Source organism: the organism of the source record quoted next, unplaced genomic scaffold, assembly GCF_019419815.1.
Source record: "Pyrus x bretschneideri cultivar Hongxiangsu unplaced genomic scaffold, Pyrus_bretschneideri_v1 Contig11, whole genome shotgun sequence".
Lineage (NCBI taxonomy): Eukaryota > Viridiplantae > Streptophyta > Magnoliopsida > Rosales > Rosaceae > Pyrus > Pyrus x bretschneideri.
Window position 1 is genome coordinate 2,655,424 of NW_025999402.1, and position 17,084 is coordinate 2,672,507.

The window sequence follows — 17,084 nt, forward strand, 5'->3', positions numbered from 1 at the left end:
TACAAACAGGCTTAATAATTTAATAGTTAATAAAAAAATTGTCAAAACCCAAAAACACAGTCCTGTAATCACCTCCAATCACAATCCAAATTTCTCTACCTCATTCGCTCTTTATTCTCTAAACAAAATCTTAATACACACATCTTTACACACTTCGACACCTTTCACCGAATTGAACCTAGATCGAGATCACCTTTGGTGACGGCTTGGCCCATTGGCAACGACTACTGGGACATCACCATTAACATTTAGGTGATCAACGTTCTCACAACCTTAATCTTGGAGAGCTTGTTCGGCGCTTCCCTGGTGGTCTGGTGATGCAAAGAACAACGAGATCTACCTTGAGATAATGAGGTTATAACCGAGGTGCGTCTATTATTGGTTGAAAACAATTTCCACACCTCTTTTTAGACCTTGGTTAAGCCTTGAGCCTTTGAGAATTTATGGAAAATATCTCTCTTCAGAGTAGGCCCTACTATAAGAAGAAAAAAATCATTGTGCAACAAGGTATTTAGACAATTTTTTTAATTAATTATTAAACCCACATCAGCACATAACAATTTTGTTTACAGAATTGTGGTAGAATGATCATATTGATTTGCGACACCTATTTTCAAGGACTACATTGATTGATTTTCATTTTCAGGGACCATATTGATGGTGTGGGTCAATTTCAAGGACCATTTGTGATAAAAACCCTAAAAAAAATTGTAGGTTAATAAAAACAAATATTAGTAAAGGATATTTGGCCAAAGGTCAACAAAATCTTCACTATTAGCCATATATCAATGGCCAATTTTATTTTTGGACATAATCAATGAATTATTTATAATAATTATGCATAGGTCAATGAAACATTTCACATGAGTTTAAGCTAGTTATAAAATAACTATTATACCTTTATCTCTTCACTTTATTTCATTCCTCATCTCCTCCACTCTCCCGTCCCTTCTTTCTCTTCACTCTCTCATTTTTATTGCAATTCTAAATTAATTATAATATATTGCCCTTGTTGGCTTAGCGACGTGGATGTACATATGCAATTCTAAATTAATTTCCTCGCTATCGTAATTAGATTATACTAGACGTCACGAGCGCGTTGAAGCGAGTTAGGGCCGAATCGGAGTCATAAAAAGGAAGTTATGAACGTATAGAGTGTAAACATACCAAAATAAGAAACCAATCACCATAATTCCTATTTCCTTGGACCCAATTAGGTATTTGGGCTATTATCTCATCTGGACCAATCAAAATTAGTCCACTTTCTCCCTCTTTTATGGTAGCCCATTTAGGGCTTAAAATTTTCTTCTTTTGCCCAGTTTTTTTTTAAACGAAGTTTATTTTCTTTTCATGAAGAGGGTGTTATTTAGACTCTCTCACAAACAATGTCAACAATTAGGGCAACTCCACCCCTACAAATTGTCCCACCTATTGGGTGATTGAATCCGCTAACCCCTCCAAAATTTGCTCCAGCTCAAGCCAATTGCCATACCTATAGGGTGGGCCCAAGCAATCGGGTGAAAATGGCTTTAGGCGATCTGACGTCAGCCACGTTGTAATTTTTTTTGGGTCAGACGTGTGACCTTTACGCTCGAGTGGGAAGAATGAGCAACCAAAAGGTGTCGGTTAGGACCCACGCTCAAGCACACTCAGTTCTTTTCAAACGTGGGCCATTGAATTTCTTAAATCCGTTTAATGAAGGGACGATGGTAACATTAAGAGCTCAAGACTTTAAGAGTTCACCAAGACTGTCTCCAACCGAAGGGTTCAGAGGGTCAAAGAGTCGAAAATAGCTCAAAAACCATCTCCAACAGAGTGCCAGGCAAAGGGCTTGTGGGCTCCAATGGACAAAAAAAGGCTAAAGGGTCAACCGACATGCCATCTTCAACCAGCCGTTGGCTATCCCACTTTGTCTTTTCTTCTTTTTTTTTTTTTTTTTTTTTTTTTTTTTGGTTCTTTTCCATTTGACTAGCCCACACCAGGGTTTAGGATTTTTTTTTTATTTTTATCCTGGCCTACTTTTTTCTTTTCTTTTTTTTTTTTTAGAAAAAATTCTAAGTTTTTCCTACACCATTTCTCACACATTTTTCACCATTTCATATTATTTTATTTCAATTCTTCACATTCCATACTATAGCCCTTTGATACTCGGTTGAAGACGATTTTTTATGACAGGTCTAAAATGAGCCCTATGACCTTTTGATCCTCAACTGGAGATGATAAGAAATATAATTTTACACTATTTCTTAAAATAATAATTTCTTGAAGAAAGCCCTCTGACCCTCCTTGGATTAGAGATGGTTTAAGGCCTATGTAAACAGCTTGAGTGCCCCTAGTAAGTGATCAGACCTGGAGAGTGAAATTACACCACTTTGTTAGGGAGTGGTAATCCATATTATATATATAAAGTCTTTAAGAATAGGAATTCTATTTTTTTTTTTTTTTTTATAAAAATGGGAACTAATTATAAAATTCACTCCATATCAAACTTTAATGATCCGAACCATCTATTTTTTAAATTGCACCTCATAGATCATCCTTGCAAAATTTTAACCAAATTAGAAATGTTTAAGACATCTAATTGAATTCAAAGAAATTAACGAATACTTTTAATATATAATAAAAAATAAAATTTTATCTTGATAATTAAATAAGTAAATATGTTCGGATTTCATAATCTCAAACCCATTACGAGTGGACCATACTGTTCTTTGATGATCTTTCAATTTTAAGCGTTAACAAGACTCTTTGTTAACCAAAATTTCTTAAAACTATGATAATAACCCTTCAACACACAAGTTCACTTCAATATAAACAGCTTATGACCGTGGGTAAATATGCCCAATGGAGGAAGGGAAACGACATAAGCTACAAACAAAAATAAATTTAGAAAACCGAAGAAAACCCACTTCTCCCCCAAACTCTTTGCTAATTCGTAAGGGATGAATTGAATTGCAGAGAAATTGAAATTTGATTTGAAGCTATTTATTAAAATTTTCTGAAATCGGAGTAAAAATAGTAGATGCCCAATTCATGCTATAAGAATAGTAAATGCCCAATTCATTTTGATTCAAAAAAATTCAGCACATGCTTCAGAAAAATTGCAAGACAAATGAAGGATGAACCAATCTCTAAATTTGAGTAAAATATTCATACAGATTTGAATCTCCTTCTTTTCCCTTGATTTAATTAGGTTTTTGGGTCGGCTGGGATGGGGTTTGCCTGCAAATTAAGCCAAAGATATTCGTACTATCAGATCAGAGGAGTAAAAGGGTGAAAATAAGATCTCAGTAACTTGAAATTATCTTCAAATCCCTCGAGGTCGAGAGAAGTTGCAGAAAGATAACGCAGATTTTAGTAACATCATTGATCCACAAACAGCACAAAAATATATAATTAAAATAAAAACAAATTGAAAAGAAAAAGCATCTCAGATTAAAATTCCCCATACTTTCTTCACAGGCAATCATAGTGCAAGGATAACGTTTCTAAGAAATCATCACCGATGCTCCTTTCCAATATATTTCAATATTATCAAAGAATTAAAAAGGGAAAGAAAAAAAAAGGAGGAGAAATTGTGTACCCAAAACAAATAAAATTTTGCTAAATAATTGACATGAAAATGTTAAAAATAATTATCGGAAAAGATTAAATAGAAACACAAAATTTAATCAAGCTTCGATTGAAGAAGATGAAGGAAAAAAAAAATAAAATAAAATAAAAGGAAGGATCGTTGGCGGTTTTGAGAAGACGAGAGAGAGAGAGAGAGAGAGAAAGAGAGAGGGATTTGGGATAACATTTATAGGGGTGTGATTGGACTTAACCCTAGCAATCGTCCCTGGGCCAGGGCAGTTGTCCTATCCTGGGCCTAGCCCACCTCTAACAATAGCATGTTCTCCACAACCATCCGTCGGATTGAATGAATTTAAGAAGATCAATAACCAAAACCAAAAGTGTGTCGTAAATTAAAACGGATGTGTAAATAACATATTTCAAAGCAAATCTCAAACATTTCTACCTTGCAATTTGCTCTTAACCTTAACTTAATTGTTGTAATAGTGACTGAACTAAAAGTTCGTGACCATCGATCATTTATCTCAGCAAAACATGCAACTGTGGTCCTTTTTGTCAACTCTGTTAGCATTTTCATCAAAATGAGTCAATGTGATATGCACGTAAGGCTAAATGAACAGGCAATTTTGAAAAACCAAATGAGTAAAATTGTAGCAATGGTATTTTAACACAATAGGAGAAATAATCCATCAATTTTAACCTAATTGGAGTAATTATCCTCAAATTTATTCCATGTGGCAATGGTACATTTTTTTTTTTTTTAATTTTAACAATGATACTTCCAACATGATTCATTTTGACAGAATTAACGAAAATGACTATAATTGTACGTGTTAATGAGTTAAGAAACCAATTAGTAGGGACCATCTTTCTAATAGAACTAAAATCGAGGGATGTTTTTGTTCTTCAGTACTACGGTCTGGTAATATTTCTCTTCACTTGCAAGTGAGAGATCTTAGGTTCAAATTTTGTGGATGATGAATTTGATACCAAATTAGATTGTTCATTGTGTGGGTTAGCCAAACTCTCTCCTTCTCCTAGTGTAAAATATATTGTTGTACTCGAAACAAAAAATTGAGAGATGTTTCTATAATGAGGTTTTTTGAAATGGGTCCAAAGTAACTAAAAATTGGACATATTTCAAAAATCAAAAGTCACTAAAAATTAAACCTATTTCAAAAAATAATCTATAAAATTAGACCTATTTCAAATTTATCATTCTTTATAATTTTCTCAAGCAACCATAGACCATGTTCCGTTTAAGTAGTGGACAGATTTGACACACAAAAAAAAAGTGGACAGAATGTATCCACATGTTCATCAGTAAAACCAGGCACTCGTTCAAGACTGCAGAGTGTACATTTCCAACCTTCTCCCCAACCCCAAGCAATATTTATCAAAAAAATTGGAAAAAGGAAAAGAAAATCCTCCTCCCCAAGCAAAAGATAAGAGATATATGCAACAAAGCAGAGCAAAACCCACAACTCCCAAATTCACCATTTTTATAGGCCACTTCCAAGGATCAGATCCGAGTAAAGAAACCCAGAGACCACCGACTCCAATTCCTCAAAAAAATATGGGCATGGTTTTTGGGAAGATAAGCGTGGAAACCCCAAAATACAAAGTCCTCCACTCCACCGCTCTCTACGAAATCCGGCAATACGCGCCGTCTGTAGTAGCCCAGTTCACCTACGATCCTTCCGACCTCAAGGGCGACAAAGATGGCGGATTTACTGTCCTCGCCAACTACATCGGCGCATTGGGAAATCCTCAGAACACCAAACCCGAGAAAATCGCCATGACGGCTCCGGTCATAACCAAAACCCAAAACCCGGAAAGCGAAAAGATCGCCATGACGGCTCCGGTGGTGACGAGGGAGGAGAAGGGGAAGAGGATGGTGACGATGGAGTTTTTGCTGCCGGCGAAGTATGGGAAGGCGGAGGATGCGCCGAAGCCGGTGGATGAGAGGGTGGTGATTAGGGAGGAGGGGGAGAGGAAGTATGGGGTGGTGGGATTTGCGGGGGTGGCGACGGAGGAGGTGGTGGCGGAGAAGGTAGAGAAGTTGAAGGAGAGCTTGGAGAAAGATGGTTATAAGATTATAGGGGATTATATTCTGGCGAGGTATAATCCGCCATGGACTTTGCCTCCGTTCAGGACTAACGAGGTTATGATCCCAATTGAGTGATTTTTCAGATTCTGTTTCTTGTTTGTTTGTAAGATGCTCTGTTTTTTAAACAAGTATAAATAAAACATGTATTTTGTACAGTAGACTATTTTTAATGCTGCTTTGGGATGTCACTCATGTTTACTAATTCGTAATCTGCGAGGACCAATTGTATAAGGAATGAAAAGTCAATTGTATAAGGAATGAAAAGTCATGAATCGGAAAGGAGAAAGTAAGAAAATAATGGATTCGTAGTATGATTCTCCTTGTGTTGGGATTCCCAATAGTTAGTACACATTCGTAATCAGAATCTATCTTCATAATTTACATACAAATAGCATTAGTGTTTTGTTAACAATGAAGGATACACATGATTACACCTTAATTTTGTTTGCATTAGTGTTTTCTTTTCCTTCTAACTCACCCTCCGTGAGGGAATTTTTGCTTCAAGACAATAAAAAAAGAAGTTTTCAAGCTCAAATAGTCACGTTTTATATCAATTCACTTATATTATAACACATGAATTTATTCATAACATAACAGTCATGTCATTCACTCATATTATAACACATGAATCAGTAACATTACGTAACTTAGCGACAATATCATCATGACATCGACAAGCTTCTTTGCAAAAACTAATGTTGTACTTTATATGACAACTTTTGCACTTGAGCCCGAAATCGACCGTAGGAATGATAAGAGTTGTTCGTACCCCAAAATGGATTCATCAAATGGAATGAAAAGAGTGATTCTCCATAATATTGACTCCTTTATACAAATTATAATTTGACACGTCCAACTCAGAAATAAAACTCCATAAATCTACGTCAAACTATAATTAGCAGAAAATTCCGATATTCCGATCCAAAAAGCTAAGGAACCAAATAAGATCCTCTGCGATGAATACAGATACCTCCGCATATAGGCAATCAAATGTCTGCAATGAGAACCCAAGTCTACTACTTTGGTTTCAGTGGACGACGTACTAACTTCAATGTTTGGGGGCCTTACGCTGAAATCCTAACACCACAAACATTTGCACTCTTTGTAGGCTACACCACCATCAATTCCGCGACAGAAACTTACATATCACCAGAGTCTATACCTCAAAAACAACTTGTATGACATAGATACACCGCCACAATGGCGTCCCATGCTAATGGTACGAGGACATGTGGAGAGAAGCTAAGACACATCCATGTGTTGTTGTCATGCTTAATGTCAAAATTTGACAAATGATATTTTATCGGGTTCTTAATAGATAACCAGATAACGACTTGACATGTTAACAGGTTCAGAACAGGTTATTCGATAACGACTCAACTCGTTGGCTGACCCAAAATCCGTTATTTTCATATCGTTCGAGGACCCAATCCACCAACTATCTGAAATGTTGGCAAACAGGGCCATAGAAGTGACCAACACGACCTTTTCCTGATCATCATGGCTTTTCCCTTTTGGTTCACGGTTCTTGTAAGAAATTGGCAGGCCTAGCTGGTATTGGACGCCCACCATAACGTGATCATCCTGTGACATGAGAGTTCTCCAACTCTACTGGTTATGTCAGTAGCCTGCTCTGAATCCCATCTTTTGTGAACGATATTCAGTTAAATAACTGTGTGTAATGTAGAACAATAAAGCCATGGATCAACAACACACCCACATACTGAATTTGTAGTTGGGACTCAAACCCAAGAACAAAACAGGATGTAACTTGGCGAAAATTCGTAACAAATTACAGACACATAATTCACACAAAGCATTTCACCCGGAGATGAGCTTCACTACAATAGTAACTAGGTTCAAAATTATGAGAGGAAATCTGAAGAATTGGCATGCATGTATAAATCCTATGATCTGCCCCTTAAGCGTAGTTCTCCTCCCTCCTTGCAATTGCAGCAAGGTCCACCCTCTCGGACCCAAAAACCGATCTTCGTTCAGTATGGCGAATGCGTTTGCGAGCAGCATGAAGCCTTGGAATACAGTCCACAATCCCATTTTCTGCACAACACAGGTTGACAACCTCAGTTGCTAAACATCACTGATTCACTAACTAATTAACATGAAAGGCATGTTTGGAGCTGGAGGTGCTTTTAAAATTGTTAAGGGTTGATTGGGACACTAGTTGGAAGTGTTAAAAAAGCGTTTTCTGAACACATTTAGCAGAAAAACTTAGAAGAGCTTATGGGGCATAATATCTCTTTCTATAGTAGCACCCGTGCTGTTCAAGATAAAAGCACTTACAGCAAAAGTGCTTATGAGGAGAAAGAAAGCAGTCCCAACTGTGCCCTGCAAGCGTTTTCAAATAATCAAACCAATTCCGACAACGCATAAAGTAAAAGCAACAGAAGTGCTTTCAAACCTTCAATTTCTTATGCGCACACAAAATTCAGTAAAAGATTTCAAAAGGGCATAATGAATATTCAAGCACAAGCCGAAACTGTGCAAATCATGAATAAATAAAGAAATTTATCGATATCGTTTCAAATGGCGATATTGAACCCAAAAAAAAAACCAAATTCAAAAAGGAAACAGATCAGAACTGAAAAAAGACATGTTCTTTCGTATCTTAACATAATCGAATCGATTCTAGGAAGAACAGAACGACAGGAAATCTTACCGGCGATTACTTGTTCCAGACAACAAGTCGTTTCACGGTCGAAAGCCTTCGCCTTGATTTCAACAACACCGAGCCGAAACAACAGGAAAGGCCGAAAGTCATCGCAAATCAAATCAAAAGCACTTGAAGCACTAATCGAAGCCAGGTCAGAATCCTTGTTAACTTTTCATCCGACGGTCGTACGTAATCCACGTATCACTTTAAGACATTCCCACTTAATTCTGACCCGACCCGGATGTTGGAGTCCAATATATAACGACGACCCGATAAAATGTACAGAGAGACTGAGCGAGGTTTTGCTGACGGACATGGATAAACCCTAACACTCAGCTCAAACCATGGCATCATTTCACCTCTCTCCCCCACTGGTAGTAAACCCCAGAAGCGTAATTTCAAAAGGGGTAGCTTAAGAATCTTTAAAGTTGAAAGCTTTCAATCCACAGATTTTGCTACTTCAGCCCCCGAAATCGCGCAATCTAAACCCACCCAGAGTTTCCATTAACGGCGAAGACAATGGCAGCATTGAACCCATCAAACCCACTCGCCGCGGCAGGAAAAAGTGTCCCACTTCATCTGCTTCAGAAGTACCCAAAAAAACCAAGCGTTCGAAGAAGTCCGAGGTCGCGCTGTCGAACCCGAACCTGTATCCGCAGTCCAAACCGAATGCCCAGAATCGGACCTCGAAGATTACGACGACGGCGTCGATTTCCCGTACGACGACCCTCCTCTGGTCTGCTGCTTCGGGGCTGCGCAGAAGGAGTTCGTCCCGACGGTCCGGGTCTCCGACAACCCAATGCACCCGGACATCTACTCGCAGTGGAAGATGCTCCAATGGGACCCGCCGGAGTTCGTGAGGGCGCCAGGCGGGTCGCCCTCCAACGTGGCCATCTCGCACGTGCGGCTCGGCGGGAGGGCGGCGTTTATGGGGAAGGTCGGGATGGACGATTTTGGGGATGAGCTGGTGCTGATGATGAACAAGGAGAGGGTTCAGACGCGCGCGGTGAAGTTCGATTCGACGGCGAAGACGGCGATGACTTACATGAAAATTAAGTTCGACGATGAGAGGATGTGGGCGGAGACGGTGAAGGAGTCCGCCGAGGACTCGTTGCTTTGCTCCGAGCTCAACCTCGCCGTGGTCAAAGAGGTATTGTATATAGTGTTTACATTGTGTTTGTTTAAGGGCCACTCTTAGCTTATAAGGCGCTTCTTCTATTAATAGAAACACGTCGGAATTTCATTAACAGTCGAAGAAACATTTCAAAATGCTTTCTGGATAAGCACCCAGGAAGTGCTTCTTGAATAAGCACTTGGGAAGTAGGGAGTGGTTCTTGGAATAGCGCCTAGGAAGTGTGTTTTGATTAAGCACCTAGGAAGTGCTTGGAAAAGAACTTTGGAAGTAGGAATTGCTTCTTGGAAAGAACTTTGGAAGTAGGAAGTGCTTCTTGGAAAAGCATTTAAGAAATGCATCCTCAAGAAGCACCTAGGAAGTGCTTCTCCAAAAGTGCTTTTGAATTTCTCTACAAAATGATGTTAGAAGTGCCTTTGATCTGAAAGGGCTAAAGCTTTAGCATGCAATTAATTGAGAGTGCATCAATTGTTCGTTTGAGCACATCATTTCATCACAGGGAAGTGATTTCTGCACTTTCGTATTGTTGTTTGGTATGAATTCTTATGTTGTTGAAAGGGGTGAGATCATTAGTATAATACGCTTTGATGCCTTAATGCAGGCTAGAGTATTCCATTTCACTTCAGAAGTTTTGACGTCTCCCTCAATGCGACCGACCTTATTCAAAGCAATGTCTTATTCCAAAAAGTTTGGAGGTCTTGTGTTTTTCGATGTGAATTTGTCGTTGCCTCTGTGGAAATCACGCGATGAAACGAGGAAGTACATTGACAGAGCCTGGAACGAAGCTGATATAATCGAGGTTTCGAGGCAGGAATTGGAATTCCTTCTTGATGAAGACTACTACGTGAGGAAGAGGAACTACAGGCCCCAGTATTATGCTGAGCAATTTGAGCAAACCAAGAAGCGGAGAGATTATTACCATTACACTCCTGAGGAAATATCTCCGTTATGGCATAAAGGACTTAAGTTCCTGTTTGTGACGGATGGAACTCTTCGAATTCATTACTATTCTCCTTCGTTTCACGGTGTTGTGATTGGAACGGAAGATGTGCTCATAACCCCATTCACTTGTGATAGAACCGGTTCTGGAGATGCAGTTGTAGCTGCTATCATGCGAAAGCTGACAACTCACCCCGAGATGTATGAAGACCAAAATGTTTTGGAAAGGGAACTTCGATTTGCAGTTGCAGCAGGAATTATATCGCAGTGGACGATTGGTGCTGTTCGAGGTTTTCCGACAGAAAGCGCTACTCAAAATCTGAAGGAGCAGGTTTATGTGCCTTCGATGTGGTAGTAGTGTACAAAATTGTTCATTGACAGAATATGTAAGAAGAAAGATTGTATCCAGCGTACACTAGTCTAGCATTTGAATTCACATTACTCTTGCAATTGTAGCAGAAACCAAATACACATGGGCTTTAGAAATGGGAATTGCTTTTGGAGCAAATATTTTCCTCATAATCCTTGTACCGTATAGCGCACCCAAGCAAAAGGAGCCCCCATCTAATCAAGGAGAAAAACTTGTGTACGGGTGTCCGGATCACGTCAATTATGGGACAGCTCTCACAAAAGCATGAAACTCTTGTATTTTAGTCACGTGTGGCTCCTTCTTGGTCTCATCCAATGTGAGAGATGCGCTACTAGAGTAACTCTATCGAGGTTTCCCTCCTAATTGAAGGACCCCAAACAATAATCACAAAGAAAGCAAGTAGTTCCACCTGCGGATCATCCCGTGCCTGACTATGAGCTTGATTTTTTGGAGAAAGGCCCTAGTTAGTTTCAATAAATCGCCTGCATGACAACAAGTGAAAAATCCGCTTGAAATGTATGAAACTTCTTTCTATTGGAGGTTGTGCAAGAAAAATTACATTCAAATTCATCGCGGAGCTCTTTTTTTTTTCAGACCAAATCAAAGAAAAAAATAATTGAATCAATGAATTACTATAGCAGCTCCTTTCTGACAACGGCAAGAGGTCTCTGGCTAATCAAACTACCCGAAATTTATCCTAAAACTGTACTCGAGCTCCACCTTCTCTGCAATCTCAAATTGCCTTCTCAGTCTGATTTCATCATAAACCAAAACTTGCATTGCGAATCACAACTTTTCGACCCTGTACAGCAAGCACACTCTCTGAGACCGCGCAGAAAAAGCACTTCTTTCAAAAGCCCACCAAGTCGGGCTGCCATTTTGAGCAGTGGTATTGTGTAGTATTTTCTACAGCATGAGCTAGCCACATGCATTCTCCGTCCGACTGCATCATCTTTGCGACGAAACAGTTGCACTTCGTCTCTCATCAAACTTCACCCTAGACATTTGCTCTTGCGTCTTGTTACAGATGCAACCGGGAAAGGGATTTGCATAAAAGTTCTCCTCCAACCTTGGTGACTCACCGATCTGTCTAGCATATGGTGCTCCAAGCCTGTCAGAATGCAGATTTTTAACCGCGGACGAAAGAAGTTCCCATGATATTGCTCCCTTATCCAACAGATCGACGAGTTGAACAAAATTTTGTCTGAAATGAAAATCATAACATGTCAGAAAACTAGTTCATGATATATCTTCCAACCAAAAGGTTGGGAATTTGAGGAGCCAAATTCTAAATGCCTGGTATGAAAGCGAACCTGTCAGGGTTGATAGTCTTCTGGAACCCTTCAAATCTCCTATGTCCCTGCACCGCCTTGGCCATATTTCCATCATACGTATAAACAAAGGCATCACTCTCCATTGCTACAATATAATCCAAGGCTGCAAGCCGATTTTGGTAAGGCTTGAAGGGCTCTAGCTCTTCTTCTGTTGCAAGAGTGTTATGAGAGAAGACATTCGGATACTCAGCGCGAAAAGCAGCCATGCTGTTGCTACCATATATCTCGCCAGCAACAATGTAGATTGTTGTTGTGGAAGGGTATCCCATGGCTTTTAGGAACAAGGCTGCCTCTCGTGGGGAAAATGGGCATCCGCCTTGGAGCCTTCGTTCTACACTATCGATCTCCTTCTCCTTCCAATGTTTGACGCTGTACCTCATAACCCGAAGCTCCTCAGATTCCTCAGCAGTGAGGTTGTGGCTGCAGCCAGTGAAAGCGAGCATGTCTTTTTCATATCTGCAATCAAGAAGAGTTTCTTTACTTAGTTCCACTACTTCCGAAACAACACAACACCCAAATAATCAACCAAAACAACAGAAGTACCTCAAATGAAGAGCAATATACGGATTACTGTTGTTCCTCAGTCTGTCAACCAAAACTCTCCCAAGATCCTCAATCTCTTTTGCGTACTGGAGAGCCTCATAATTCGCACGGCACCTAAGCTTTTGGATGGAGGATGCTAGCCCGTTGTTAGCAAGCCGAGAATCAGTGTGCGTAAACTTTATAACCTTGTGCTTTTTCAGCAAGGGGATCATCTCGCTTCTGTAATAGCTCGCCTGCACACGAATCATCTTTAGATACAATTCGAAGAACAGAACCAATTCGAAAGTCCCTACGCATCTGAAAATTTATTAACACGGATCACACCTTCGACCAGGAGACGGGAGCCTTCAGAACAGGCTTCACAGCTGCATATTTGGTTGGCAAATACTCGATAATATCAATATCATCTTTCAATACTTTCATGAAGTGTCTCCAGTCAAAAATGTCTTTAAAATCACTGCAAAATACATGACAGAGTTCAATTAAACATAATAAAACAAAATTAATCAGCCAGTTAGCCACTCCTAAATACAATCCGACAACCTCATCATTTGCAAAGAAAATCCTACCTTGGATCCGTCCAAAAAGATTGATGGTCCATCAGTGGAAGAACCAGGGTAGCATTCATTATCTTTGCAACAGCTACCATATCACATATCTGCACCATCAATTGGGTTGCCATGTCAGCTTCCAAAACGTGTCTAAAATTTACTTTTTTGACAAGGCGATATTGTAAACTGCTCTAAATTACGGGAAAGGAGATTCGAGCGCACGATTTGTACTTACCCCTGTTCTCATCTGATTCAATCCGCCATTGGCATGAACAAGCAGATAACCATTTGTTTTCGATCCTTTCCCTGATGGAAATGATAAAAATGTTAAGAAATTCAGGCATTAAATCGCCGAAATTGACAAATTTGGATGGGGAAACAAATGTAGACGTACTTATTCGGTTCTTGGGTCGAGCTATGCATTTATCAAGATTGTCGCTGTTGGGTTTCCTCCAAATCTCTGGGGTCTGGAAAAGAAAGCAGATTAATGATCATTAATTACAGATTAGTCCCAGCATTGAATTCATAAATACAACGTTTTACCTAAACAGAAAGGGACAAGAGTAAATTGGTTAACGTAAAACGTTAATAGAAACAGAAAGACTAGCCATCGTCTCATCACTTTCCTCCATTTTCTCGGAAACCAAACAAGTAGTGAAAAATTAAAAATCCAGAATGTTAATAATTGAAGAATTAAAAATTAAAAATTCTGGGGGAATTGATTGATTGACTTACCGGCAACCGCTCGAGAAGTCGCTTGAACATGGTGGAGGATTCGGTTTCCGACAACCTCTCCCTCTCCAAAACACGTTTAGGCATGGAATTGGACTCCTGGTTCTCGGCGACGGCCCGCTGCGCCCCCGACCAATCGTCCTTCACCGTATTCAGAATCAAAAGTCGGCCCTCCGTCCTCTGTGCCACCTCCCCGACCACCTCGACGTGGCTACTAAAAAACGACAACTTCACGAACGCGGAGATAACCGCCATCAAAAGCAGAGCCCCGAAAATATTGCGGACCACGTTCCGCCCCGATCTCAGCGACTGCAACATCGCGACTGTCCATAGAAATCCGTCCTCGATCGGGAGCAGCCACTTGTCGGGAACGCAGAAGAATAGCCGCCGACGGAGAACGAGGTACTTCATCACGGGGTGGTGCGAATAATGGTTGTGGTTGTGGTGGAGGGCGTGGTGGGGCCCGCATATAGTGCCGTCGAGGAGGCTGTCGTTTTCCACATCGTCGTCGTCGGCGAAGACAATGTTGCTGTCGGGAGGGAGAGTGCTCGTCGGGAGCCGCTCGCCGGCGTCCATGACGCCGTCAGCGACGCGTCGTCTGGTGGTCGTGGGTAGCGCGAGGAGAGCCGGTTGTTTTGAACTAATGTTGCTTGAGCAGTTCGTCCCACCGGAGGACATGGCCGACCGGCACTAACGTTATTAAACAAATATGCACCCGCTACAACACACGATCCGATTCAATCTTTTTAATTTCCTCGAAAAATCAAACCCGAATCAAAATCCCGGGTACCATTTAATTTTCCGGGAAAACGAAAGAAAGTGAGGGAAAAGAGAAACAGAGAGAGATATCGGGTTCGATTTGGCTCGATTCTGTTCCTCAATGGGCTTCCAGAGAAAAAGGGCGGTCCGAAATCCTCGGCAACAACAAGGGGGTGTTATGTTTTTATTATAAATCCTATGAATTTTTCGATGTGGTTTTTGTATAGTGGGATTCGCGTTCCCCACTGCTCTGTTTTTTCTTTTTTTCTCTCTCCAATGGCGGATCAGCGGGATGTTCTGAATTTTGGAGAGACCGGTTTTTATCATTGCGGAAGGTTAAAGGAAGCGCTAAAATGACGAATTTGCCCCTGGTGAATCCGCAAAAGGACTGACTACGCCTACGAGTTTGTTTTTCGGTGGCATTCTGTTTTCTGTTGGTATAATACAAAAACTGTGTTAAAGCAAAATGGTTAAAACTTTTAAAAGGGCGGGTGTCTTCGCCCAAATGTGCTTAATCAATCCACCTGTTTTCTTAATATCCACAGGAAAAAAAAAAAAATAGAGAAAAATTTTATTCACTTTTTGTTTCTTGGATTGATATGCATCATTTTTCTTATTTTGATTTATAAACATAAGAATTTTGAATTTTTGCGTAAAAAAGAAATTCAAGTTTGGAACATTCAATTCTCGACTTTATGTTCAAAAAAAAAATCTCAACTTTAAATCTATGTAATAATTGTTATTTATAAATCTCTATGAATGAGAGTTTAAAATAAAAAATACAAAAAAAACTCAATCATGAGTGGCCACCACTAACACATGTCACCACCACCTACATCGCCACCACCCACCATTCTTGTGACCATCACAACTACCGCCGTCACCACATATCATTGTCTCCTCGGCCATTGTCACCGCCACCACCATCCACCGTCATCAACACCGTTGCCACCACCACTGGTCCACTACTAGTACATTTCCTAACTATTACCTGTCATTTATATATCAATGACTCTATACGCACATTAAATTTCATATTTAAATTCATTTGTTCTCTTCGCTAAGCAAAACAAGAAAATTCACAAATTCTAAAAAGTCCAATTTTGTCATTCTTATTTTCGTCATTATAGAATTCCTTAGTAATTTTTAATTTTCTCATTCAAACTAGTGTTATGTAAAAGTGAAAATGACAACGGTTACAAAGACAACACAACACCCCAAGTAAAAAGTGGATTACCCTGACCTAAATTTTCTCCCTTTTTGTTAGGTGAGGTGGGTGCAGTTTTAGAGGATTTAAGGTTGGCAATTTTCGACACAATTAAAACCAGACATAATTTGGTTTTGAGTTAGCCGTTACTGGGTTCATATTTTAGAGATCGGATTAGAATTTACCAGTATTTGACATAATTGCTATCGTGAGTACTTGAAGGTGAAGCATCTTTTGTGCTTTGGTAATAGGTTTAAGAAAAGTTCACAGTACTGTTCACTTTAATAAAAAACCACATTTTTACATTAAAAATTCAATCCTAGTACTATTCACTTTACCCTTTGTTTTGTCATTTTCGTTAAATCTCAAAGTTTTCAAGTTTTTTTCATTAGTTTTCCTTTGGAACGATATGAATTGACATCATCACTTTCCATTTTGTTGTTGGATTGATAATATTGTGAAATAATGTCTGTTATTTGTATTTGGATGAATATTACTAATTAGCCAAATTAAAACAGAAAGCACCTCAAAACATATTACCGTAAAACTTCTATAAAGTTATAAAATTGGGACCAAACTAATTTTATAGCTTTCATCATTCACTTAGGCACCAAGTGTTTTATTTCCTGCACGGCATGCTTGAGAAGTTAGACACCTTTTGGCTTCAACAAGAAGGTCTCCATGTTGACGAAGTATTACGTACCCACAAATTCAAAGACGTGACATCAACTTTAAAAACTTATTAAAATGTAGAGTTTATTCTTATACATAACTGGTCTCAAGTTAGGATCATGATTTTTTTTCTTTTTACTTTAAAGAGTTTATTCTCTTATAGAGTATTACTTTATCGAGATTTACTATATCAAGAAATTTCTTACGCAGTGAGTTGTTTAGGGAATTGGATTAAGGAAAATTAATCACTTTTGCAATCTTGTTAAAACCAACTCCACAATACACGTACACACGCACTACTCATCATCTCTTATATAAACGGTTATAGCCTCCTTTTCGAGCGCGGAAGGAGGGAGGTAAAGTTGAGAACTTAAAAGTTGATAATAAACAGTTTTGAGTAGCCACGGATGTTGCTAACTGAAAACATATCCATGCCTAAAAAAGTTATAGAGTATCCTAATTTTTCGTAGGGTAAATCTCAGTTTACTACT

At 39.4% G+C, this 17,084-nt stretch overlaps 3 protein-coding genes, 2 non-coding genes and 1 pseudogene across 7 annotated transcripts; 2 read left to right on the forward strand and 4 right to left on the reverse strand.

Annotated features, from left to right (window-relative positions):
* Positions 1-3,279: 3,279 nt before the first annotated feature.
* Positions 3,280-3,376, reverse strand: LOC125473948. The gene has a single exon (XR_007255687.1). It is a non-coding gene; the product is annotated as a small nucleolar RNA snoR27 (small nucleolar RNA).
* A 47-nt stretch (positions 3,377-3,423) lies between these two features.
* On the reverse strand, positions 3,424-3,512 carry LOC125473947. The gene has a single exon (XR_007255686.1). It is a non-coding gene; the product is annotated as a small nucleolar RNA snoR26 (small nucleolar RNA).
* A 1,390-nt stretch (positions 3,513-4,902) lies between these two features.
* LOC103959627 (heme-binding-like protein At3g10130, chloroplastic) lies at positions 4,903-6,224 on the forward strand. Of its 2 annotated transcripts, XR_007254579.1 has the most exons (2): positions 4,903-5,830; positions 6,124-6,224. XR_007254579.1 is itself a non-coding variant. In XM_009371987.3 (1 exon), exon 1 carries the CDS (start codon positions 5,030-5,032, stop codon positions 5,756-5,758), a length of 729 nt encoding a protein of 242 aa, XP_009370262.2. In that variant the 5' UTR covers positions 4,903-5,029; the 3' UTR covers positions 5,759-5,841. The 2 variants fall into 2 exon arrangements, 1 of the variants encoding a protein (XP_009370262.2); XM_009371987.3 differs by lacking the exon at positions 6,124-6,224 and having other exon boundaries at positions 4,903-5,841.
* Positions 6,225-7,328: 1,104 nt separating this feature from the next.
* Positions 7,329-8,503, reverse strand: LOC103959605 (protein transport protein yos1-like). 2 transcript variants are annotated; one of them, XM_009371957.3, is made up of 3 exons: positions 8,361-8,498; positions 7,985-8,029; positions 7,329-7,741 (listed from the first exon to the last, which is right to left on the reverse strand). In XM_009371957.3, exon 3 carries the CDS (start codon positions 7,736-7,738, stop codon positions 7,505-7,507), a length of 234 nt encoding a protein of 77 aa, XP_009370232.1. In that variant the 5' UTR covers positions 7,739-7,741; positions 7,985-8,029; positions 8,361-8,498; the 3' UTR covers positions 7,329-7,504. The 2 variants fall into 2 exon arrangements, with proteins under 2 accessions (XP_009370232.1, XP_048430294.1); XM_048574337.1 differs by lacking the exon at positions 7,985-8,029 and having other exon boundaries at positions 8,361-8,503.
* A 64-nt stretch (positions 8,504-8,567) lies between these two features.
* Positions 8,568-10,933, forward strand: LOC103959638 (annotated as a pseudogene).
* Positions 10,934-11,310: 377 nt separating this feature from the next.
* Positions 11,311-15,015, reverse strand: LOC103959606 (O-fucosyltransferase 19-like). Its single transcript, XM_009371958.3, has 8 exons — positions 13,959-15,015; positions 13,618-13,690; positions 13,459-13,529; positions 13,242-13,330; positions 12,997-13,129; positions 12,673-12,905; positions 12,109-12,585; positions 11,311-11,999 (listed from the first exon to the last, which is right to left on the reverse strand). The coding sequence occupies exons 1-8, from the start codon at positions 14,631-14,633 to the stop codon at positions 11,744-11,746; spliced, it is 2,007 nt and encodes a 668-aa protein (XP_009370233.1). The 5' UTR covers positions 14,634-15,015; the 3' UTR covers positions 11,311-11,743.
* Positions 15,016-17,084: the final 2,069 nt, after the last annotated feature.